This window comes from Vombatus ursinus, unplaced genomic scaffold (assembly GCF_900497805.2).
Source record: "Vombatus ursinus unplaced genomic scaffold, bare-nosed wombat genome assembly UNPS02014818.1, whole genome shotgun sequence".
NCBI classification, from domain to species: domain Eukaryota; kingdom Metazoa; phylum Chordata; class Mammalia; order Diprotodontia; family Vombatidae; genus Vombatus; species Vombatus ursinus.
Genome location: NW_020954596.1, coordinates 33,812,930 through 33,837,753, shown reverse-complemented (window position 1 = coordinate 33,837,753; position 24,824 = coordinate 33,812,930). Strand labels below are relative to the sequence as shown.

The window sequence follows — 24,824 nt, the reverse complement described above, 5'->3', positions numbered from 1 at the left end:
GCCTGTGCTCTGGTCTGTAAATGACCATAAGCACTCTTTTCTGCCCTGGAACTGTGACCAGGGTCCCAGATCTTCTGCAGCCACAAGCTCTGCTGTGGTAATAATCCTCCTTGTCCTGGGAAGATCCTAAGATCCACAACAGCAACACAGATCCAACTATTGGCAATGTAACAGAGTCTTGTCTCCATTGCCAGCAAAGGAACCCCTGTAATCTCCTTCTGATCAGTTTTCTGACCTTCTTACCCGCTGTGGGCTGAGAGGTCTGGAAACCACCACTTCTGCCACTGATTCAGTTGTCCCCAAGGCCTACTGCTGGTTTGCTAGGGTGTGGCCTGCACTACACTGTACTCCACTCTCACCCCATTGTGACAGACCTTTCCTGCCGATCTTCTTAGTTATCTTGGGCTTGAAAATTGTTTCACCTTGTCCTTTTTTGGGGTTCTGTCCCTCTAGAATTTTGAGGCATTATTTGAAGTTATTTGGCACAGTTTTGGGAAGAAGTCAGACAAATCCTTGCCTTTTCTATGCCATCTTGACTCCACCCCATTGTATTTTCTTCTCAGGTTTCACAATCATGACTCAGTTTTGTTATCTTTCTCAGTCTTTGTTGAAGTAGTTGTAGGAGAGAGTTGATCTGTACTATTTCCAGCTACACTGTCTTTACTGGTCTTCAGTATTTCCAGTTTTGAAAACAAAATTTCCTCTACTTTCTAAATTTTATTTTAACGCTTAGAATGGTTGCATTAATACATTTTAAAGAAATACAATGATCTTTTTCTTTCTCTGTAGCTTAGGGAGACTTAGTTTGGTTTAATACCAAGCTAAGTATATCACATAGATCTCACATAATTTAGAAATAATGAATGGATGTTAATTTTCATTACAACACAAACAGTTTTTAGAGGACTATTGTAAAAAATTAAATAAACCCTGTTCATGATAATAGACCTGGCTGTTTTCAAGAGCATAGGATTTATGTTTGTAGGTTATAGTGTTTTGCTTTCAGTAGGCATACTCAAATACTGGACTAAGCTAGGAGAAGGATCTCATTCTGACTTCACTAGCTCTGTGATCCTGATCCTCTTGTCATACCTTAGACCCAGTTCCCTCATCTGTAAAATTAGGATGATAATACTTGTTCTGTGTACCTCATATGAGAAAATATATTGGAAAGTCTCTTCTGGAGCCAAGGTGGCAGAGCACAGGACACAGCTGAACTCTCCCAAAATTCTCCTCCAAACTGTTTTAAAATAATGCCTCAAATAAAATTTTGGTGTGTCAGGGGCTTAACAAAAGGTCAGAGGGAGACATTTTTCCAGCCTCAGACAACTTAGGAAGTCTGCAAACGAGGTCTTTAACACTGGGGTGGGCGTAGGCCTGGAGTATAGCAGGAGTACTAGCAGTCGGCCTTGTAGATAGCTATGAGAGCAGCAGCAGCAGTTTCAGCAGTTCTCAGTCCAGAGATGGTAAAGGGGGTCTGGTCAGGAAGAGATTACAGGGGAATCTTTGCTGGCACTGGGTGCAGCTAGTACTGATTGGCAGTTCTGTTGCCCATAAAGTGTCCTGAGTTGCAGGTCAAGACATAGAGAAGTGCTTGTAATATGTCACAAGGGAGCAGGGACCTGGTCACAGTTCCAGGACCAAGAGGAACACTAGTATTTGTGGCTTCAGGGAGTAGGAGCCCTTCCTGGGTAGATACCAGAGCTGTAGATCAGGAGAGCAGTCACCACACCTCTCTTAGGATATTACCATCTTGGAAGCACCAAAAACTTGCAAACTCTCAGAACTAGTTCTGAAAACAGCAGCATGCTGAAGCTTGGGATATTGTCTCCCCACTCCCAGGTGAGCAGAGCCCAACTTTAACATAAAGTTCAAAGTGAAGAAATAAGCTGGGAAGATGAGCAAACAACAAAAAAGGAATTTGACCATAAAAAGCTACAAAGGTGGCAGGGAAAACAAACACAAACTTAGAAGATGACAACAATGTAAAAACAGCTATAGGCAAAGCCTCAAAGAAAAATACTAATTGGATCCTAGGCCAGCAAGAATTCCTGGAAGAGTTAAAGAAAGAGAGAAGAGTAGCAGAGGAAAAATTGGGAAAAGAAATGAGAGTGATGCAAGAAAATTATGAAAAGAGACTTAATAGCTTGGTAAAAGAGGCACAAAAAAAAGACTAAAGAAAAAAATCATCTTAAAAAACAGAATTGGCCTAATGGTAAAAGAAGCACAACAATTCACTGAAGAAAAGAACTCCTTTAAAAGCAGATTAGCCCAAACAGAAAAAGAGGCACAAAAATCCATTAAAGAGAATAACTCCTTAAAAAGCAGAATTGGCCAAATGGAAAAGAAGGTATCAAAGCTCACTGAAGAAAGTAATTCCTGAAAAATTAGAATTGGAGCTAATGACTCCATGAGACTTCAAGAAACAATAAAACAAAGTCAGAAGATTGAAAAGTTAGGAGAATTTGTAAAATATCTCATTGGAAAAACAACTGACCTAGAAAACAGATCCAGGACAGATCATTTAAGAATTATTGAACTACCTGAAAGCCATGATCAAAAAAAGAGGCTCGACATCATCTCTCAAAAAATTATCAAGGAAATTTGCCCTGATATCTCACATCCAGAGGGTAAAATAGAAATAGAAAGAATTTACTGATTACCCCTGGAGATCCCACAATGGAAAATTTCCAGAATATTATAGCTAAATTCCAGAGCACCCAGGTCAAGGACAAAATACTTCAGTCAGAAAGAAACAACTCAAATATTGTGGAGTTACAGTCAAGATTGCACAAGATTTAGCAGATTCCATGTTAAAGGAGAGGGCTTGGAATATGATGTTCCAGAGGGCAAAGGAACTAGGATTACAACCAAGAATCACCAAGGGGTGGGGAACCTGTGGCCCCAAAGCCCCATGTGGCCCCAAAACCACATGTGGCCCTCTAGGTCCTGAAGTGCATCCCTTTGACTAAATCCAAACTTCACAGAACAAATCCCCTTAATAATATGATTTATTCTATAAAACTTGGACTCAGTCAAAAGGCCGCACCCAAGGACCTAGGAGGCCACGGGTAGCTTCAAGGCTACAGGTTCCCCCCACCCTTGTATCCAGCAAAACTGAGTATAATTCTTCAGGGGAAAAAAGTGGACATTAAATGAAATATGGCTTCCAAACATTCCTGATGAAAAGACCAGAGCAGGATAGAAAGATTGACTTTCAGATACAAGACTCAAGAGCAGCATAAAAAGGTGAACATGAAAGAGTAATCAATCATACAGGACTCAGTGGAGTTAAACTGTTTATCTTTTTTTTGTGGGAAGATGATACATGTAACTCCTAAGAATTTATCATTGTTAGAGCAGTTATAAGGCGTGTACCTAGACAGAGGGCAAGGTTATGAGTCAGTTATGTTGGAATAACCTCCAAGAAAAAGAATGTAAGGGTAAGAAAGAGAGATGCCCTGGGAGAAGGGGAAAGGGAGACATAGAATGGGATAAATTTTCTCACAGGAGGTATGCAAGGAAGAGTTTTTATAGACAAGGGGAAAAAGGGGGCAGGGGAAGATGGTAAGCAATGCTTGAAACTCACTCTAATCAAAATTGGTTCAAAGTGGGAAGAATACATATACATGTTCAGTTGGGTATAGAAATCTGTCTTGCACAATTGGGAGATAGGATGGGAAAGGAGATAAGAGATGTGGGGGTGAGGTTTTAAAGGGGAGGATGGATTAGGGGTTGGAAGCAAGCCAGACTTTTGAGGAGGAACAGAATAAAAAGAGACGGATAAATAGGAAAATGGGATAGAGGGAAATGCACTGAGAGGTGTCATAACTGTGAATGTGAATGGGAGGAACTAATTTCCCATATAATGGAAGTGGAAAGCAGAATGATTGGCAACTAGAATCCAACAGTATGTTGTATTCAAGAGGCACACTTGGGACAGAAAGCCAGTTGAAATGAAGGGCTGAAGCAGAGTCTGTTATGCTTCAGCTGAAGTGAAGAGGGCAGGGGTGACACTCATGATCTCAGACAAAGGAAAAGCAAAATTAAACCTAATTGAAAGAAGATAATCAGGGAAGCCACGTTTTGCTAAAAAAGTACCGTAGACAATGGAATAATTATTTTTAAAAATTTACTGCAAGTTTCTCTGATAAATGACTCATTTTTCAAATATGTAGGGAGTTGAGTCAAATTTATAAAAATAAGGACCATTCCCCAATTGATAAATAGTCAAAGGATGTAAACAGGCAGTTTTCAGAAAAAGAAATCAAAGCTGTCTATATTTCATGTGACTTCATGAAAAATACTCTAAATTAGTATTTATTAAAGAAAGGCAAATTAAAACAACTCTGAGGTACCACCTTGTACTTATCAGAAATGACAAATACTACGGGGATGAGAGAAAATAGGTATTATGAATTGTTGGTGGAGTAGTAAACTGGTCCAACCATTCTGGAGAACAGTCTGGAACTATACCCAAAGGGCTATAAAACTCTGCAATATGACTACTAGGTCTATACCCCAAAGAGATAAAAGGAAAAGAACCTTTAAGTACAAAAATATTTATAAGAAGCAGCTCTTTTTGTGGTGGCAAAGAATTGGACATGAGGGGATGCTTATCAGTTGGGGAGTGGCCGAGCAAGTTGTGGTATATGATTGTGATAAAGTACTTTTATACTGTAAGAAATGATCAGGGAGGAGGTTTTAGAAAAAACATGGTAAGGCCTATATGAACTGATGCAAAGTAAAGCGAGAAGAATCTGGAGATCGTTGTGCACAGTAACAGCAATGTTGTAAAGATGATCAACCTGAAAGGCTTGTTATGCTAATAAATACACAGTGATTCAAGACAGTTTCAAAGGACTTATGATAAATGCCATCCACCTCCAGAGAGAGAACTGATGAACTCTGAGTGCAAATTGAAGTATAATTTTCTTTCTTTCTTTTTTTTTTACCTTTTTTTTTCAACATGGCTAATATTAAAATATATTTTGCATGATTTCAAATGTATAATTGATATCGTATTGTTTCCCTTCTCACTGTGGGGAGGAGAGGTGAAAGGGAAGGAGAGAATCTACATTCAAAATTTAAAGAGAAAAGCAAGTTAAAAATAAACAAAAAGATTTTTTAAATAAGGAAAAAAAACAGTCTTTTCTCCCAGCCTGTTCCTGACTCTTCAGACTTCACCACAATGCTTCAGCTGTCTTCTCACCCTGGAAGATCCCCCTTTTTTTTGTGCCTTTTTACTCTGAAAGATTCCTCAACCCCTGGGTCCCTTCCTCCCATTGGTGAGTTCTTCCTGAAACTTCTGTTTAGAGGAAAGGCTGAGGCCAGCCATCCTTCACTCCTCTCACAGCCCATTCCTGACTTGACAGACTTTGCCCCCCCTTCACTGTGTGAGTACCTTCTCTTTCCGCACTGCCTTCTCAGCTCCCTTTTATGTATTGTCTTCCCTTATTAGAATGTAAGCTAGCTGAGGGCAGAGATTGTATTTATTTTTGCTTGTGTTTGTATTCCCATTATCCCTGTGCCTGTCCCTGGTGCACGAGAATCTTAAGAAATGCTTATTGACTGACTGTGTTATAAAATTCTACATGTGGATATGAGTAATTACTTTATCTTAATAGTAATATAAATTTATGTCAATTTAGTTGTTGAATCATTATTTCAAATTAGAGATCTTTTGTTTTATTTGTAGCTTGAGTACTTGAAAAATTCAGATGTGTTAGAAATAAATAACTTCTATAATATTTTACAAATCTCTTTGATGTTTTTATATGACCTTGTACTTGGCTAAAAAATTGAACAGGTAATCAAATTTTTTCACCATCCTAACAATAATAATAATAATAATAATAGTTAATATGTATATAATGCTTGAAGATTTGCAAGGCATTTTACATATATTATCTTCTGTATCCTATATCCCTGAGATTGAATGGTAAGGAACTAGACTAACAACAAATATGTCTTCTGTAGATAAATTAACTTTATAATTATAATTATAATTAATATAATTATATATTACTTAAGCATTTCAAGTGACCAGAATTTGTTGGCATGAAAATTCTTTTTTACCAATGCAAATTCAGCCCTATTACAGCATAAAGATAGGCTTGGAAAGTTGCAGTTGCTGAAAAATTTGTTGCCAGTCTGAAAATGTTCTAAACTTCAGTCAACCAATAAACATTTATTAAATACCTACTATGTGTCAGCATTGTGCTAAACACTAAGGATACAGAAAGAGGCAAAATCAGTCCTTGCCCTTTAGGAGCTTACAATCTAATGGGGGAGACAACATGCAAACAAATATATAAAAAGCAAACTATATGCAGGATAAATAGAAATAATTAATAGAGGGGAAGCACTTGAATGAAGGAGGGATAGGGAAGGCTTCTTGTAGAAGGTGAAATTTTAGTTGAGATTTAAAGAAAGTTTGGCAGGTCAATATTGGGAGCGGAGGAGGTAGAACATTTCTTGCGTAGATAACAGCCAGAGAAAAACCCCAGAACTGAGAGATGGAGTATCTTGTTTGTGGCATAGCCAGGAAACCAGTATCATTGGATCAAAGAATTTGTCTCATGGAGTAAGGTGAGGAAGACTGGAAAGGTAGGAAGGGGCTAGGTTATGGAGGGCTTTGAATGCCAAACAAAGTGTTTTGTATTTGCTCCTGGAGGCAATAGGAAGTCACTGGAGTTTATTGAGTAGGGGAGTGATTGGGCCTACACTTTAATGGCTGAATGGAGCATAGATTAGAGTGGGGAAAGATTTGAGGCAGGCAGATCCACCAGTGACTACTGTGATAGTCCTTGTGATGAGGTCCTGTACTACAGTGGTAGTAGCATCAAAGGAGAGAAGGGGGCATATTCGAGAGATTTTGCAGAGGTGAAATCAATAGGCCTTGCTAACAGTTTGGATATGGGGAGATAAGAGATAGTGAGGAGTCCAGGATGCCTTCTATGTTGTGAGCCTGTGGGACTGAAAGGATGGTGTTGCCCTCTATAAGAATAATGAAGGTTGTGGGTAGGGAGGGGGTTTAGACCAGGGGTAGGGAACCTGTGGTCTTGAGGCCACTTGTGGCCCTTTGACTGAATCCAAACTTCACAGAACAAATCTCCTTAATAAAAGGATTATTGAATTTGGACTCAGCCAAAAGGTTGCACCCAAGGACCTAAAAGGCCACATGTGACCTGGAGGTCACAGGTTCCCCACCCCTAGTTTAAACTTCAGGAAAAAAATAATAAGTTCCTTTTTGATCACACTGAGTTTGAGATGGCTTACTGGATAGCCATTGCAGGTTGTCTGAAATGCACTTAATTTCTTTAATAATATTTTTGTATTATTGTAGTTCCTGCTTCCAGGACATAATCTAGGAGCTATTTTTATTCTTTATTTAATTTTTATTATAGTTTAAAAAGAAACTATTTGTATGTTTTCTAGGATTTATAATGTGTTTAAAGACTACTTTAATTGTTCGTGTGAGAAATAGTCGTATTAAATTTGTAGGTTTTATTTTTTAAAATGAATACTGAAATGTTTTCATTTAACAGAAATTCAAACAGGTCATTTGAAAGTTACAGATATAGCAGTAGTATACATTTTTTAAGTTTTTAAGAAAGACCACATATTGTAAAAAGAAATGATTTACACAGTAACCAAAATGATTTTATACACTGTTTTGTCGGACATTTAAGGCACTCTTTAATCTTGCATTTCCAGTCTTAGCTTCATATTGTTTCCCTTTACATGCATTAACTTCTGTCAAACTGCACTCCTCCTTTCAGTAACATCAAGGAAGCAAATACTGTGTTTGCATTCATTTTGGCCAAAACTGCATTAATATAATATAGATTCTTTTATATTTCACATTAGCAAAAAAAATTCCTGTTTTAGGTTCATACAGTTAATAAGGGTTCCAAACAAGTAATATCAAAAGTGGCTTTTAGTTCTGTGAAGGGGCATCTTCTTATTAGACTTTGATCTAAAGCCATTAACTTTTTCATAGGTTATCAAATTCTCACTATAAATTTTCAGACTCTCAATAACAATATTTTAGATTTAGAGTTGAATGGACATCTCCTTTAAAGTATCCTCAGTATCTTAATTATCTAAAAAGTTTTTAAAAGTTGGCACCAACATAGAAAAATAAATGTAAAGTATTTTTTTAATTTGTGACTGGTAAGTTTGATTTCTTGGTCATAAAAATTCAGTTCTTAATTTTTTTTTGTCAATATACACAATTAAATAGAGATTTAAAAATGCTTCACTAGTTTGACACAGGTCAGAACTTACCTTTTTTAGTATATTAGACAATTAAAGTAAAATTTTCTAAATATATGCTGCCTTTTATCACCTGATATCATTACTTGAATTGAAAAGCCCTTTGCTTGTTGCTGTAAAATAATAAAATGGCTTTTAGTATATTTGAGTGACACTTGTGTCAGTCATTAAGCTTTACTGCAGTAAACATGAAAGCTGAATATTGTTAAATCAAAGAATAATTTGAATACTGTAAGTTTACAGTATACCATATGAGTGTCACTAAATTATATTTTTATGTTTGTAGATTGGAAGAACTGGCTGTGATATGTGCTAATTATGATATTCCACATATAGTCAACAATGCATATGGAGTACAATCTTCAAAGTGTATGCATCTCATACAACAGGTAAAAAATAGTTTTTAATTAAAAATTAAGTTTTCAAGTATAATAAAGTTTATCTTTTAAAAACAGGGTACTTTTGAATGTATCTACTACTTCTGTTAACATATTACTCACCAAAGCTTAGAATACCAGTTCAGAAAAGTCTAGAATTAGAGAGTGTGGAGGCCAGAATAAGGTCATAGAGAAAGAGGAAGTGCTAACACATAGATGCATAAATTTTATTCTTTAAGAGGGATACCTCGAGCTCAAGTCTTCCTTTATGTGTTTAGAATGGGGAGAAATCCAGTGCTCCTACTTCTTACTCCCATCCCAATGCAACTCGAGGAGTACTCCTATTTTACCACAGAGAAAATGAGCATGGAATTAGATGACTGGCTCATGTTGTAGCTTTGCCATGTACTAACTGTAATGACCTTGAAAAATGCTTGACTTCTCTGTGTCTGTTTCCACATCTATTAAAGGAAAGGGTTGAGATAAATGATCCCCACAGTTCTTCTATTCTGTAACCTTTAGGCTCTTTCATTTTTTCAGCAGACTCTTTCTTACTCACAGTCTCATGACCTCAAGATGTGGACTAAGGTTCAGGTACCTAACAGCAACTATTTCTAGACCTTCAATTATCTGTCAGTATTTTTCCCCAACTAAAATATGTTGACCTCAGTCTGCAGTTCATTGTCATGTATTTATCTTTATGATGAAGGAATGGGAGTGCTGGTGTAAAGTTTTGCTTACGGGTACATTACTTCTTGCCATTCCTGCTTTACAGTATGGTCTCAGTTTTTTCTTTTGGGACATCTTAAGAAATATTTAGTAGCCTGAGATTGTGAAAATGTAACTCTGACCTTAACACTTGTGTTCTTAGCTGTTTTTACTACATTCTATGGGTCTGTTACTTTTTTTCTTCATTATGCTAGTGCTGGGATTTGTTCCTGGTCAACTTGGGTCATGGGGTAATCAAAAATAGTGATTTACTAAGGATGTTAAAGATTTAAAGAGTTAGGCTGTAGTACTTCTTTAGTACTCTGTTTCTGATCCATGTGATTGTTAGGCTTTTGATCTCAGAGTAGCTTTTATTCCCTGTATTTGGACTTCCAGGTCATATGACCAACAAGACGGAGGACTGCACATTTTCTCTGCTCCTCACAAACTCTCCAAATCATGCATCAGAGACAAAGCAATTTCATCTCTCTTCATAGTCTAGGACAGTGGTGTCAAACTCAGATAGAAGCAGGGGCCATTAAACTGTACATAAGTATATCATTAGGCCACATATTAACTTTGTTTTAAAATGTAATGGTATCTATGTTTTATTTTATTTTTATTTATTTTGTTAAATATTTCCCAATTACATTTTAATCTGGTTTTAGTTGCACTCAGCTGTTCTATGGGCTGGGAACATATATTTGATACTTCTGATCTAGATCACTGAGAACCCAAAGAAGATAAAAGCTCCATGAATAATACCGAACTTGTACACGCTCAACACCCCCTCTTCCACTGCTCTTAGCAGCAAGGCTGCACTAACCAACCCCGTCCATGGGTTTACGACAGAAGGCAACCCCATATCCTGACTAACCTTCATTTCCACTGTCTGGAGATCCAAGCTCCAAATTCCAAAAAATGTGCTGAGGTCATGATAGCCAGTGCTATGATGATAATGATGTGCTGCAATCCAGCTCTGGAGGAGAGCAGAGGAACAGAGGAAATGGGGCAGAACATGTATCTAGGCTTGTAATAGAGCTCCTCTCTATACTCTGATCCCTGCCTCTGTCCAGATATCTGCAGATATCCAAATTTCTAAAAATTCAAACAGCAGAGATTTGTCCAGGCTGATAGTAGAAGGGTGGCAGTGTTCTTTATTGTTGGTCCAGAGAACTGAGAGAACAGAGCAGGATACTCTGTGTGAAGGGCTGTGTACCATTCCACTAAGTCTGAGAGAAAGAGCCCCAGCATCCAGCTAGGACTAGTTCTGTCCCTACAAAAAAAACACTTGGAGCACAGACCTAGACTAGTAAAATATGAATAAAATATGAATAGGAGGAGACTGAGACACTTGGAGACCCAGGGAAACCATCATCAGAGGAGGAAGGGAGTCAGAAAGTGAGCAATAGGGGAAAATAAGGGGAAAAAAGACTAAAATACCGAAGATCTCATGAAGAAAAAAACTCAAAAAACCATGAGCATAAAAGATAAACCAGTTAAGAAAGACATGTTAGCTGAGGGAAATAATGGTTTTTAGATCTAGTAAATGAGTTCAGCATTTATGAACAAATACTGTAAAATAAGGGGAAATGATTCAAATCTGAAGAAGGCAGAGGACCCTTCTGTATTTTCTTTTTTTTTTCCTTTTTTAAAAAGTATTTTGTTTTTTTCCTTAATTACATATAAAAACAGATTTTAACATTTTTTTAGTTCCAAATTCTTTCCTTCTCTTTTTCTCTCTCTTCTCCGCTCCCTGAGACAGTAAGCAACTTGATATATAGGTTATAAATGTGGACTCATGCAAAACATATTTCCATATTAGTCATTTTGTGGAAGAAAACTTGAACCAAAAAAAGAAAAGAAAAGAGAGAAAGAAAGTGAAAAATAGTAAGCTTCAGTCTTTATTCACACTTCACCAGTTCTTTCTCTGGAAGGGGATAGCATTTTTCATCATGAGTCCTTGAGATTTTCTTGGATCATTGTATTGCTACAGCCATTCACAGTTCTTCATCATACAATATTGCTGTTCATCTGTATGATGTTCTGGTTCTACTCACTTCACTGCATCAGTTCATTTAAGTCTTTACAGGTTTTTCTGAAATCATCCCGCTCCTCATTTCTTATAGCACAGTAGTATTCTGTTACAGTCATATACCATAACTTATTCAGCCATTCCTCAATTGATGGATATCCCCTCAATTTCCAATTCTTTGCCAATACAAAAAGAGCTGCTGTAAGTGCCCTTGTACAGATAGGTCCCTTTAACCCTATGTGTTTTTAGTAGAGAATGACATAACGTTGTTCCTGAGTAATTTAAAAGAGAAATGAGAATTGTGAGAGCAGAATTTATGACCTGTGCCCCTGGATTATTGGCAAAATACAAATAATTGGCAGAATAGAAAAATTTGAATTTGCAGGGGCTAGTCTCACCAAAGAAACAAACAAAAGATCAAGGAATTGGGAATGCAAATATATAGAAGTGAAGGACAGTCTAGAAGAAGAGAAGCAAAAGGCAATAACATTAAAAGAAAACATATTCTCCATACAAGCCAAGTATAGTCCCTGTATTCTTCCCAAATGTTATAAAGAGCAGATATGGAGCTATAGGTTAAAATATGATTATAATACATATTTATGGGAACTGTTAATACAGATAGGAAAGTTGTGGATGCAAATAAAGAAAAATCTGTCTGAGCAGGACTTGATAGATAGTATCATTTATCAGATGAGGGGACTGAAGCACAGGTTGTAGAGGCTAGGCATTAGGACTTAATTTCATATTTCCCATTTATAAGTTTTCTAGTTTTCACTAGGACTTATTGCCATTTAAATTTTTACTTGAAAATGTTTATTAGCAATAGAATTAAATAATTCAGAAATAATTATGTGATAGGGAATTATACAGAGAAGTATTACTTTTAGGATTTGCAAAACAGAACCAATCTCAGTTTCTTTGATCTTATGGATAAAGTTTTGTCTTGTTTTATTTTGCATCATAATTAAAGCAAAACTTTGTGTTTAAAGTACTCATGTAAAGCAGGAATCCAATTCACGAGGAGCTTTGAGCAATTTATGGACCTTCTTTGGATTCTGTATAGTCATCCTGAATCTTACAGACAATGGTCAGAGCTGCTTTCTTTAGGTGTAGAAAATACTATTGGTACTTAACTATTAAATCTTAGATGTGTGCTTTGGGAGACCAGTTATTCCTGTGTTTGTGTGGAGTAATTAACATTTCTAAGTTTCTATTGCACTGCACTTCTTGTTTGAACTGAGATAAATATTGAAGTGTATTGGAATATTAGCTGATGTTAAGAGTAATTTGGGGCAGCTAGGTGGTACATTGGATAGAACACTGGCCCTACAGTCAGGAGGACCTGAGTTCAATTCCAGCTTCAGACACTTATTAGCTATGTGACCCTGGGCAAATCACTTACCCCGATTGCCTTCCCTGGCCCTCTCCCCCCCCCAAATAAAAAGGATTCATTCTAAATAACAGCTGAGAGATGGAAGTGATATAATGTAAATGTGTGCCCACAAGACTCAGAGCTAAGTTCCAGTGATTCTTTAACCAGTGAGAATGGCTTAACTTTCCATGTGTTGTTCATTTTTTTTATCTCGACCCTACAGGCCCCATGCTGTCTCCTCAATCTTTGTTTCTGAGACCTTTCCCCTTGGGGTGCTTATCTCCTTTTCTCTGGTTTTCCAGAGAAAGTGGAAAAGCATGAATCTTCTACTCAAGTTACTATTCTGTTATATATGCTATGTGCATTATATGTGTCATTCTCATTTTTGCTTCTTTATGATATTTCACCTAAATGGAGTACTCTCTTGTTATACTTCCTGCCAGTCCAAATCTTAGAGTTCTTTGAGCCGCAGTTCAATTCCTACTTGCAATTTTTATTATTCAATTGGTCATTTCTTAATAGCATTTAAGGCTCTTCTCAATCTGTCTCCAAACTGCCTTTCCAAGCTTATTTCTCATTGTTCCCAATCACATACTCGACCTTCTAGCCAAACTGGCCTACTGTGCTACTCCCCAAATTTGGCATGCCATCTTGTACCTTGGGACAGGCTGACCACAGTACCAGAAATGGACTTGCTTGCTAAACTAGACTGAAGAATCTTTGAGGATAGGAATCTTTTATTCTTTTTGTATTCCCACAATTCCAGGAAAAATAGAGCTAAATATACCTATTGACTTGATGGATAGTAAACTTTTGTTGAGTGGATAAAAAAGTGATTCTATACTGTGGCAGATTTATAGATATTAACATTTATTTTTCATGAATGGCTCAAAGTACTAAGACTAAAAATATGTTTCTGTACTGCTTTATTTCTCTAAAAGTTAAAATTGGTTTTAAAGAAAAAGACTGATATTTAATTCTGCTAACTAGCAGAATTAAGCTTGTAAGAAAACTATTTTTATTTAGCTTCATTTAATTTGTACTTATTTTAATAATATTCCTTGCTATTTCTTTACTCCAGTTACTGTACATCTGATGGTAGCCTATAGTAATAAATGTCTATTATTTCACGTCATTTGATTTTAGGGTGCTCGAGTCGGTAGAATAGATGCCTTCGTTCAGAGCTTGGACAAAAATTTTATGGTTCCAGTAGGTGGTGCTATTATTGCTGGCTTCAGTGATTCCTTCATTCAAGAAATCAGCAAGATGTATCCAGGTAAATAAACTAATTGTCCTTCAGAAGAAATTGCATTTGTTTTACCCCTGTGACAGCTTTTCTTTCCCAGAGCAATGTCTTTTTATGAGAATAATCTGTTCTTTATTGTTTCAGGAAGAGCCTCAGCTTCCCCATCTTTAGATATTGTTATTACCTTACTATCACTGGGATCAAATGGCTATAAGAAGCTTTTAAAAGAAAGAAAGGTAAACGTGTTTTTAATTGTAAATATATCATATATTGCAATACCAGTTGTTAGTGTGTATGACTGTTGTCTGGGAGAAGCTAGGAGTGCTGATTGGGACTAGTATCAATGCCTTGGGGGCCTTCTCTGATCTGGACACAATGAAAATGCACATACTTAGTGCCAAGGATATATGGGTCATTTCCAAAAAAACAACTACTGCAACTTCTGATTAGCCTAATTACAGTTCTGATCAATACTACTTAAAGGTGGAGATTCTTATGTCACAAGAAGATGCTGAAGAACTTTTATTTACATTTCTATCGTAAGATTGAAGAACTGTTGAGGTCTTGAGGATTCAGCTAGGAGGGGAGGTGCTAGAGAACGAATTTGACACTTGCCCGTACTCCACAAATTTGCTCTTGCAAAAGCTGGTCTCATTATTGTTATGGAAAGGCAAGAAACCCTTAAAGTTTTTGTTTTATCTTTGTCTCTGAAAACTTATTTAATAATCAATCCAAGAGAATAGGTATAGTTTCTGGTGGGTCTAGTGAGTAACAGTTCTGGGAGATTGAGTAGTATATCACCTGTCTGAAGGATCTTTCAGAAGCTGGTTGTAAAGGTAGCTGCCTAAACAAATAATTTCCTTTCATTGTAACTTCTCAGCCTGTCATCCCATGGATATGACGGATATTCAGTAACATAAGGGTTAAGTGTGGAGTTCTGTGTTTAATTCTACCTGGTCTTCTCTGCCCCCACCCAATTTTTAGAATTAACCCATGGAAGAACAATTATTTTATCATAACAATACTTATATATGTCTTAAGATATATGGGATTAAAAATCAAGTCCACTGGCACTGGATTCCATTAATACTGTCTAAATTATTTTGTGTACTGGAATATATTTGCTTTTGGTATTTCTTAAAATAAATGGACTTATTAGAAGTTGTAAACATTATAATATTTGTCCTACAGTAGCAACCCAACATAAAGAATTGAACTAAGGCAAGGAACAATTTTTTTTTTCATATTTTACTTGAAAATTTACCTATACTATAGAATTTCATGTTTACATAAGATATTAAGTGTTCTTGGCCACATTTCTAGTGCATTCATACTCAGAATAAGACCAAAATTAGGTGTTGAGTGATGGTTTGAATATTTAACTTTTGTAAATTATACTTGTAGTCCAAGAAGCTGACCCTAAAATTAGTCTGTCACGCTGGAAAGTCCCCCCCCTTTTTTTCTGAGACTGTATCCCAAAGGAGTATGCTATAATAATTAGCAACTAGCCAGATAACTGAAGAAGTTTTACCTAGTAACAAGTGCGAAAAAAAAGACACTAAACGTTTTAGACACAAGAATTTCAGACATAATGAAATAGGGGAAGGAAAATCTTGTTCATTTATAGGACAGTCAGAATAAAACACTGTCCATGTTGAAAAAAGGATTCCAGCCCCAAAGATTGAAATTTAGTTGTTTTAGAGATAACATTTTCCTTAATAATTTATAATTTTAGAATGTTATTCATTTGGAAACTAAGACTGTATATAAGCATTACAGACTTTTCAGGAATGTATTTGAATGCAGTTGAACATATGAAACTCTGTTCCCCTCACAATGTGTCTGAGGCAGTTGTCTACTTCACCATAACTTGTCCTCTGAATCACTGGTGTCAAACTCAAATAGAAACAGGGTCACTCCTCTCTACAGAAGGATCTCTGCAAGCCACGTATTGGGTCGGTTTTAAAATGTCATTTTAAAAAATTTTTTGTTTGTTTTGTTAAATATTTCCCAATTACATTTTAATCTAATTCTAGTTCTGTTGAAATGTTGTGTTTGATACCTCTACTCTAAATGATTAATAAGTACTTATTTAACTGAGCTAACTTAGCCTTCAGGGCCAATTAAGGGAAACCAGGATTTAAACTCTTAGTCCTCACTGGCTTAGTTGGGGAGATAAGACATATACACAAAAAGGTGATGAATAATTATGGTATGGTGAAAAGTATACTTGACAAGAAACCATAGTTCCAATCTTGGTTCTGCCATTAACTAGTTATGTGACCTTGAACAAGTAACTTTACCTCTTTAGGCTTTAGTTTCTATAAAGTGAGAGGGTTGAATAAGATGAAACCAAAGCCTTTACAGCCTGAATTCTGTGATTTTACTGTCACGTTGGTACATAATAAACACTAAATAGTTACACAATTTAGAAAACAGGAAGGAGGAGAGCAAGAAGGAGAAATCACTAATAGTGATCAGCGAATGCTTTACAGAGGCATTGCTATTAGATTTAGTAGCATAAAAAGTTGGTTTGACATTAGAAAAAGAGAAAGGAAAGTCCTTCTAGGCAGAAGCAACAAGGTAAGCAGTGTCCTGGAAATAGGAATATGAAGAGTGTATTCAAGACACCGTGAGCAGGCCAGTCTGGTAAGATAGTTCTGTATAGCCAAGTAGTAGCAAGGAATGAGTTTGGAGAAGTAGATTGTAGACAGATTTTAGAGGATCTTAATGCAAAGTAAAATGGTTTGGGTCATTCTTATACATAGCTGGGAGTTACTGAAGGCTTTTGAATAGGGAAGTGATATGCAGTGGTTTAGGAAGATTAACCTCTTAAAGTGTCACTCTAATTCCTCATGGAATAGAAGGAACCTTGACTTCTTGAAAATTCTGCCAGCACAGTACAAACTCTGGTTTCACCTACCAAATGACAAAACTTTGAGTATGGTCCTGTCAATGTACTATAGCCTAGTTAACTGTGGAGAGGACTCAGCACTGAAAGACTGAATTTTTTGGTAATAGTAGCTCATGAAATTATTTAATCTACTAAGGCATAGATGAAGTTTCATTCTACATTAGTGGAAGAAATAATCATATCAGTGATGTCACTTTAGATGTCTTTTGAGGTATTGAAAAATGTGGTGGCATTATATATGCTGGGTTGGAGTGGGAAAGAAGTTGTAAGTGTTAAGAATGGTTCTGACTACTTAACAGGTATATCATATTGGGGATTTCTTATGAGTATGGGTTAGGCTAGATGACCTGAAGTTTCTTGGAGCTCTGACCATGCTGTGGTGAGACTTACCTTAAAAACTCCTCATGTGTGAGCAAGAATCTTGTTTGAAAAGTCATTGTGTTTCTATTGTGTTTGTGTCATTGTACTTTGGATATAGTGGTGGATATAGAAAACAGTCTTTGTCTTAAAGGAGCAGCAGTCTTATTTGGGGAGAGAAAACACCGTAAACAACCAGCAAACAATGAGTATGATGATACGGTGAGTTCTTGGGGAATACAAAAATCAAGATGGAAGGTTTTATTTATTAATACCTTTTGGGAATAAAAGCATTAAAATTAGCACAATTCATTATTTATTCCCCATTTAGGAATGTTAATTTGCATTGATCAGTCTGAGCTATCAGAAACTCTTCAGGAATACTTCATTTTGGGCCTAGGAAGAAAATACAAGATAGTGAAGATGAGTGTTTATATTTTAGGTTGCCCCGTTTAATTCGAGTAATATTGTCCTTTTATCTATGTACTCATGGAAGAAAATTGGTAGTCTTACTGTTTAACGTTCGAAAGTGGTTGATTGATGTGACTTTTGGTGGGCTTTGCTAAATTTCATGTGTACTTTTATAATTTATGTTTTGATGAGGATTTAGGTATTTTATAAACTTGGTTATTCAGACATTAAAGATTTTTTGGGTTAAATTTATTTCTTGATGGTGATTACTGTCTTTCTCTTCATTTTTCCCTTCAGATTTGGTTAACTCATTTTCTGTTTAGTAAAAGGAGTACAATACAGAGAATAGCCCTAGCATGGTGACTTTTCTCTAAAATTTTAAATAATTGGTTTTTAATTGTAAAACATACTTGGTAAAATAGAAGCTCTTAAGAGTTGTGTATGTGCATGTTCATTGTCATAGTAAAGAACCATGATATTTTATACTCAGATGGTATTACTTGTTTCTTTTATACCTTGTATTGAAATTAAAGTGACAACAACAGTTACTGGATTTTACTTACTCATTCATTAACTCTAACAAATTAACAGAAGACTTTAGTAACTCCTTTGCCATACTCCCTTACACCCCCAAAACCACAAAACTCTTCCGTCTCATTAACTATTTAAGATAAAGTTTAGCTTTTACGTTCTGCAAAAGAAGGCAGTTGGTATTTGTTTGTAGTACACATTTTATTTAGGAATACACAAAAAAATAAAATTCTATGGCAAATAATGCATATTAGCAAATACAGTGATTTCTTGCTTTATAGAATAGAAATATACCATTAATTACAATTTGGTTCCAGCCTACCTTTCCAAACTGAGCACACCTTTTCAAAATCCTACATTCTAGCCAGTCTGTTCTACTTACCTTTCCATGTATGGGATTTTTCATTTCTTATTTCTGTGTCTATTCTGCAGTCTGTTCTTCATAGAACATGAGGAATGCACTTTCCTCTTCATTCCTTTTAGACACTCCCTCCCAGCTCACTTGGTTTGTCCAACTTTTGAAGTCTTTCCTGATCCCACTGCCTTCCATGCTGAAGTTTGTATTTGCTCTGTATGTATTTTATATTTACTTCTTTGTGTCTCTGTTGTATCCTTGAAAGCAGGGACTATTTAATTTTTTTGTATTTATTTATAGTTTTTGTATTTTTTTTATCTGCAGTATCTAGCATGGTCCCTGGAGCACAGTAGGTAGGCATTTAATAAATGCCTCTTGAATCATGATTAACCACAAAGCAGATTCTATTTTGCTACCATATTCCATTCTTAAAATTTATATTCAATTAAAACTGTTATTTTATTTTAAAAAATTTCCCACAATTACATGTAAAGACAATTTTTAACTTTCATTTTTAAAAATTTTGAATTCCGAGTTCTCTCCCTCCTTTTCTCCTTCCCTCCCACCTCATTGAGAAGGCAAGCAATTTAATATAGATTATACATGTTCAGTAATACAAAACATTTCCATATTAGTCATGTTTTGAAAGAAAACAGACCAAAAAAAACCCAAGAAAAAGAAAGTAAAAAAAATTTGCTTTGTTCTGCATTCAGGCTCCCATCAGTTATTTCTCTGGAGGTGGATAGCATTTTTCATCATAAGTCCTTCAGAGTTGTCTTGGATCATTGTATTGCTGAGAACAGCAAAGTCATTCACAGTTGTTCATCATGCAGTATTGCTATCATTGTTTATTCCTGGTTTTGCTCACTTCACTTTGCATCAGTTCATGTAATCATGAACTTCACATTGCATCAGTTCCAGGTTTTTCTGAAAGCATCCTGGTCTTCACTTTTTTTCTTTTTAAGACAATGGGGTTAAGTGACTTGCCCAGGGTCACACAGCTAGTAAGTCAAGTGGTTGGTCTGAGGCTGGATTTGAACTTAGGTCTTTCTGACTTCAGGGCTGGTGCTCTATCCCTGCGCCACCTAGCTGCCCCCTGGTCTTCATTTCTTAAGCACAGTAATATTCCATCACAATCATATACCATATCTTGTTCAGCCTTTAAGCCAATTGATGGGCATCCCCTCAAAGTCCAATTCTTTGCCACCACAAAAGGAGCTGCTATAAATATTTTTGTATATATAGATCCTTTTCCTTTTTGTTTTTTATTTCTTTGGGATACAGAACTAATAGTGGTATTTGCTGGGTCAAAAGATATGCATGGTTTTATAGCACTTTGAGCATAGTTCCAAATTGCTCTCCAGAATGGTTCAGTCAGTTTACAATTCCACCACCAGTGCTTTAGTGTCCCAATTTTCCCACATCTCTTCCAGCATTTGTCATTTTCCCCTTCTGTCATATTAACTAATCTGATACATGTGAAGTGGTACCTCAGAGTTGTTTTAATTTATTTCTCTAATCTGTAATGATTTAGAATATTTTTTCATATGATTGTAGATAGCTTTGATTCTTCATCTGAAAACTGCCTTTCATATCTTTTGACCATTTATCTATTGGAAAATAACTTGTATTCTTATAAATTTGACTCAGTTCTCTATATATTTGAGAAATGAGGCCTTTGTCAGAGAAACTTGTAAAAATTTTTCCATAATTAATAAAATTACTAATTGTGAATTTCCCTCCATCCTATTCTTTTTCTCTTTCTCAAAAAATGTTTTGCTTCTGACCATTGCCTCCCCTACTCCACCCTTCCTTCTGTCGGCCCCTCCCTCTTCTCTTATTGCCTTCCCCTTCTGCTTTCCTGAAGGTAAAATAATAGAGATTTCTATATCCAATTGAATGTCTATTTTCTTTGAGCCCATTCTGATGAGAGTAAGGTTCAAGAATTGTCTGCCACCGTGCCCCCTCCCCCCAGTTCTCCTCCACTCTAAAAGCTCTTTCCTGCCTCTTTTTTTCTGAGATAAACTACCTTATTCTACCTCTCCCTTCTCTCTTCTCCCAATGCATCTTCCTTTTTCATATTAATTTTATTTTTTTTAGATATCATTCCATCAGAGTCAACTCATACACGTGCGCTATGTATACGTATACTCCCATTTAACTGCCCTAATAGTGAGAAAGTTTTTAGAAGTTACAAGTGTTACCTTCTCATGTAGGAATGTAAACAGCTTAACTTTATTGAATCCCTTATGATTTCTCTTTCCTGTTTATTTTTTTATGCTTCTCTTGAGTCTCGTATTTGAAAGTTATGTTTTCTAGTCAGCTCTGGTCTTTTCATCAGGAATGCTTGAAAGTCCTCTATTTCATTAAATGTACATTTTTTCCACTGAAGGATTATATTCAGTTTTTCTGGGTAAGTGATTCTGAGTTATAATCCTAGCCTCTTTGCTGTCTGGAATGTCATATTCCAAGCCCTCTGATTTTTTTAATGTAGAAGCTGCTAAGTCTTATTTATCCTGATTGTGGCTCCATGATATTTGAACTGGGGTTTTTTTGGCTGCTTTCAGTATTTTTTCCTTGACGTAGGAGCTCTGGAATTTGATTATAATATTCCTGGGAGTTTTCATTTTGAGATCTCTTTCAGGAAATGATCAGTGGATTCTTTTAGTTTCTGTTTTACCCTCTGATTCTAGGATATCAGGACAATTTCCCTTGATAGTTTCTTGAAAGATGATGTCTAGCTTCTTTTTTTTTGATCATGGCTTTCAGGTAGTCCAATAATTCTTAAATGATCTCTCCTGGATCTGTTTTCCAGGTCAGTTGTTTGTCCAGTGAGATATTTCACATTTTCTTCTAGTTTTTCATTCTTTTGATTTTGTTTATTGTTTCTTGAAGTCTCATGGAGTCATTGGCTTCTACTTGCCCATTCCTAATTTTTAAGGAATTATTTTCTTCAATGAGCTCTTGCACTTTCTTTTCCATTTGTCCAATTCTGCTGTTTAAGGAGTTCTTCACTTCAGTGGATTTTTTTTTTTTTTTGCTTCTTTTACCATTTGACCTATTCTCTTTTTAAAGGTGTTATTCAGTATTTTTTTGTGCCTCCTTTTATCAAGCTGTTCAGTCTTTCTTGCATAATGACTTTTTCTGATTTTTCCTCTACCTCTCTTATTTGATTTTTTAAATCCTTTTTGAAGACTCATGATGGAAAATGCTATCTGCATCCAGAGAAAGAACTATGGAGTCTGAATGAAGATTGAAGCATACTATTTTGTCTCTCTCTCTTTTTTTCCTTTCTCGTGGTTTTTCTCTTTTGTTATGATTCTTCTTTCACAACATGACTAATGTGGAAATATGTTTAATATGACATGTGTGGCCTATATCAGATTGCATGCCGTCTTGGGGGGGCAAAATTTAGAACTCAAAATTTTATAAAAGTGAATGTTCAAAACTAAAAATAAATTAAAAAAAAAACAACTCCTTTTTGAGCTCTTCCAGGAATTCTTTTTGGGCCTTGGATCAATTCATATTTGTCTTTGAGGCTTTGGATGCAGCTGTTTTGATTTTGTTCTCTTCTTCTGAGTTTGCGTTTATATTTTCCCTGTCACCATAGCAGCTTTCTGTGGTCCAGTTCTTTTTTTTTTGTTGTTTGCTCACTTTTCAGCCTATTTCTTGACTTTTAACTTTATGTTAAAGTTGGGTTCTGCTCCCGGATTGGAGGGGCCACTGTCTCAAGCTTCAGATTTTTTATGCAGCTTTTTTCAGAAGCTCATTCTGGGGGTCGGTAAGTTTTCTTTTCTTCCAAGGTAGTGTGATCTGAGAGGTGTGGTCACTGCTCTCCTGACCTGTTCTCTGGTCTGTTAGTGGCCACTCTTCTCTACCCTGGAACTGTGACCAGGGCCCTTTTACCTTTTAAAGGGTCATGACCTCTCATGTGCTAGTGCTCCTCCTTCTTGCCTGTGACTCTGACTTGGAACCATGGAACCTTTACAGAGTCCTGTAAAGGGTTCCTTGTAATTTCCTTCTGACCAGTTGTACAACTCCCTTACTATCTGTGCACTGAGAGTTCCATAAACTGCTGTCTAAGTTACCCCCAAGACCTCTGCTGGCTTACTGGGGCACAGCCTGCACTGAACTGTGCTCTGCTGTCACCCCAGTGAAATAGACCTTTCCTGCCAAAATTCTAAGTTGTCTTAGACTGGAAAATTGTTTCACCCCATCCTTTTGTTGGTTCTGCTTCAGAATCCATTTTGAGGTATTATTTAAAGTTGTTTGGAGAGGAGTTTGGGAGAGTTCAGGCGAGTCACTGCCTTTACTTCACCATCTTGACTCCACTTCCATGAAATTTACATTCTAATAAGTCAGATTGGTTATATTTTATGGGGAAATATCCATATCAATGGAGCTGAAAATATTTCATGAGGAATAAATTAAGGTTGTGGGTAACCAGCCATTATTCACCTATAGAACCATGTACCTGGGAATTGTGGTTCCTATCTATCAATTTATTGATCTTTTGTAGTACCCTTTTGATTCTGAAAGCTTAGGTGCTCTTACATTGGAATTTCCCTGTCATCCTCATAGACCATAAGAATTACCTCTATGTCTATAAACTCTCTGATTCTGTACTTAGAGCTTCATGAGTTTTGCTCATTTTAGCTCAGTAGTTGCACTAGTTTGTATTACATGCCCATATCAGCAGTGGTGTTGCCATCTAATTGGTGAAATACTGATATTAGTAGCTCCACAAAGGCCTACCCCAGTGCTTGGCTATAGTGAGTATAATCTGTAGAAGATTCTACAATGTTGCTAATGCTTTGAATATGATCCCAGTGATACAGGGTGAGGGCCAACCCTGCTAAGAATGGAGAGGCTTATCACTGTAGGTTGGCAGATAGGTATTGAATTCTTAGGCCTTGTCAACCTGTGAATCAAAGAAATATTAAAAGTGGTCCCTAGTCCTGTGTGACTCCTTCCTCTTCTATAATGGTAGTGGAATATTGTAAAATGGGGAAAGAAGACATAAAGAATAATAGTTTTTAGGTCATCTTAAACATTAGCCTTAAGTATTGATTTTCTAAATGCAAGATCATTGTTCATTGGTTAGCAGAACAGCATCCTACTGGAAGAACTAAAACATAACAATAGTAGTGTTTTTGTGATAACTTAAATAGAAAATACCAAGAACTTGCAGGATTAGTCATGACAGAGCAATGTCATTAAAATCTAGGATAAAGACTATTCATAAGAAGGGAATGGTCAATAGTTTCAAATATTACAGAACGTTCAAGAAGGATGAAGACTGAAAAAAGATCATTGGATTTGTCAGAATTTGTCAAAAGATCATTGGTAATCTTGGAGGGAGAAGTTTAATTTGAGTGATGAGTTTGGAAACCAGATTGCAGAGTGTTTAAAACAAGTGGGTAGTGAGGAATTAGAGACAATGAATTTTTTCTAGGAGTTTGGTTGTGAAAGGATGACTATAGGTTGATAGCTAGAGGGGATGGCAGGATCAAATGAATGCTTTTTGAGTCTGAAGGCGATCTGGGCATGCTTGAAGGCAGTAGGGAAAGAGCCAGTTAATGGAAGATTAGGAAAAAAAAAAAAACGGGATGATTAAAGGGGCAGGCTCCTAGAGAAGCCAGAAGAGAATGGGACAAAGGGCACAAGTAGAGTAACTGGCCTTGGCAAGAAGGACAGTACTTTTCCATAAGACTCTAGAGCAAAGGAGGAGAATTAGGGATGATGTTGAGAGATTTTGAATTTAGAATTGAGTAGCATAAGCATATGCCATGTTTATGATGTGTGGCTTCAGTATTCTTTGCAAAGTATGAGGTGTGGTCTTTGTCATGGGGGGGTGGAGAGAAGGAATGTGAATCCTAGTTTGAGAAGAGAAATGGATGTTTGGAAAAGCCTCAGGGGAAGTGCAGTAGGGTGCCAAGGGAAGGATAAAAGAATTGTTGTGCAAAATTGAAGGTTTAATTGAGATTTGTAGTGGATTTAGTCCATATGATTGTGCTGCTACTTTGTCCAGCAGTTGTCCTGCAACCTGACAGCTCTTTTATCTCATGACTCTAAATTCAGTGCACTTTCTACTATACCATAATTGTTAGACTTCTTTTTAGATATATATGTCTTATCTCCCCACCTGGCTGTGTAAAGATTAAGAGCAAGTCAGGAGAGAGGAAGGGAGATGATGGAAGTAATGCTGGGTTCAGGTTTGGGATAAATTGCAGTA

General features: G+C 36.4%; 1 protein-coding gene across 1 annotated transcript in view; it reads left to right on the top strand.

Annotated features, from left to right (window-relative positions):
- The window catches only part of SEPSECS (Sep (O-phosphoserine) tRNA:Sec (selenocysteine) tRNA synthase), a 70,250-nt gene that overhangs the window by 27,034 nt on the left and 18,392 nt on the right, over positions 1–24,824 (top strand). Inside the window, exons 6-8 of the mRNA XM_027836502.1 lie at positions 8,567–8,669; positions 13,922–14,051; positions 14,166–14,257. Coding sequence (XP_027692303.1) covers positions 8,567–8,669; positions 13,922–14,051; positions 14,166–14,257 — 325 coding nt within the window. The remainder of the gene's footprint in view (positions 1–8,566; positions 8,670–13,921; positions 14,052–14,165; positions 14,258–24,824) is intronic.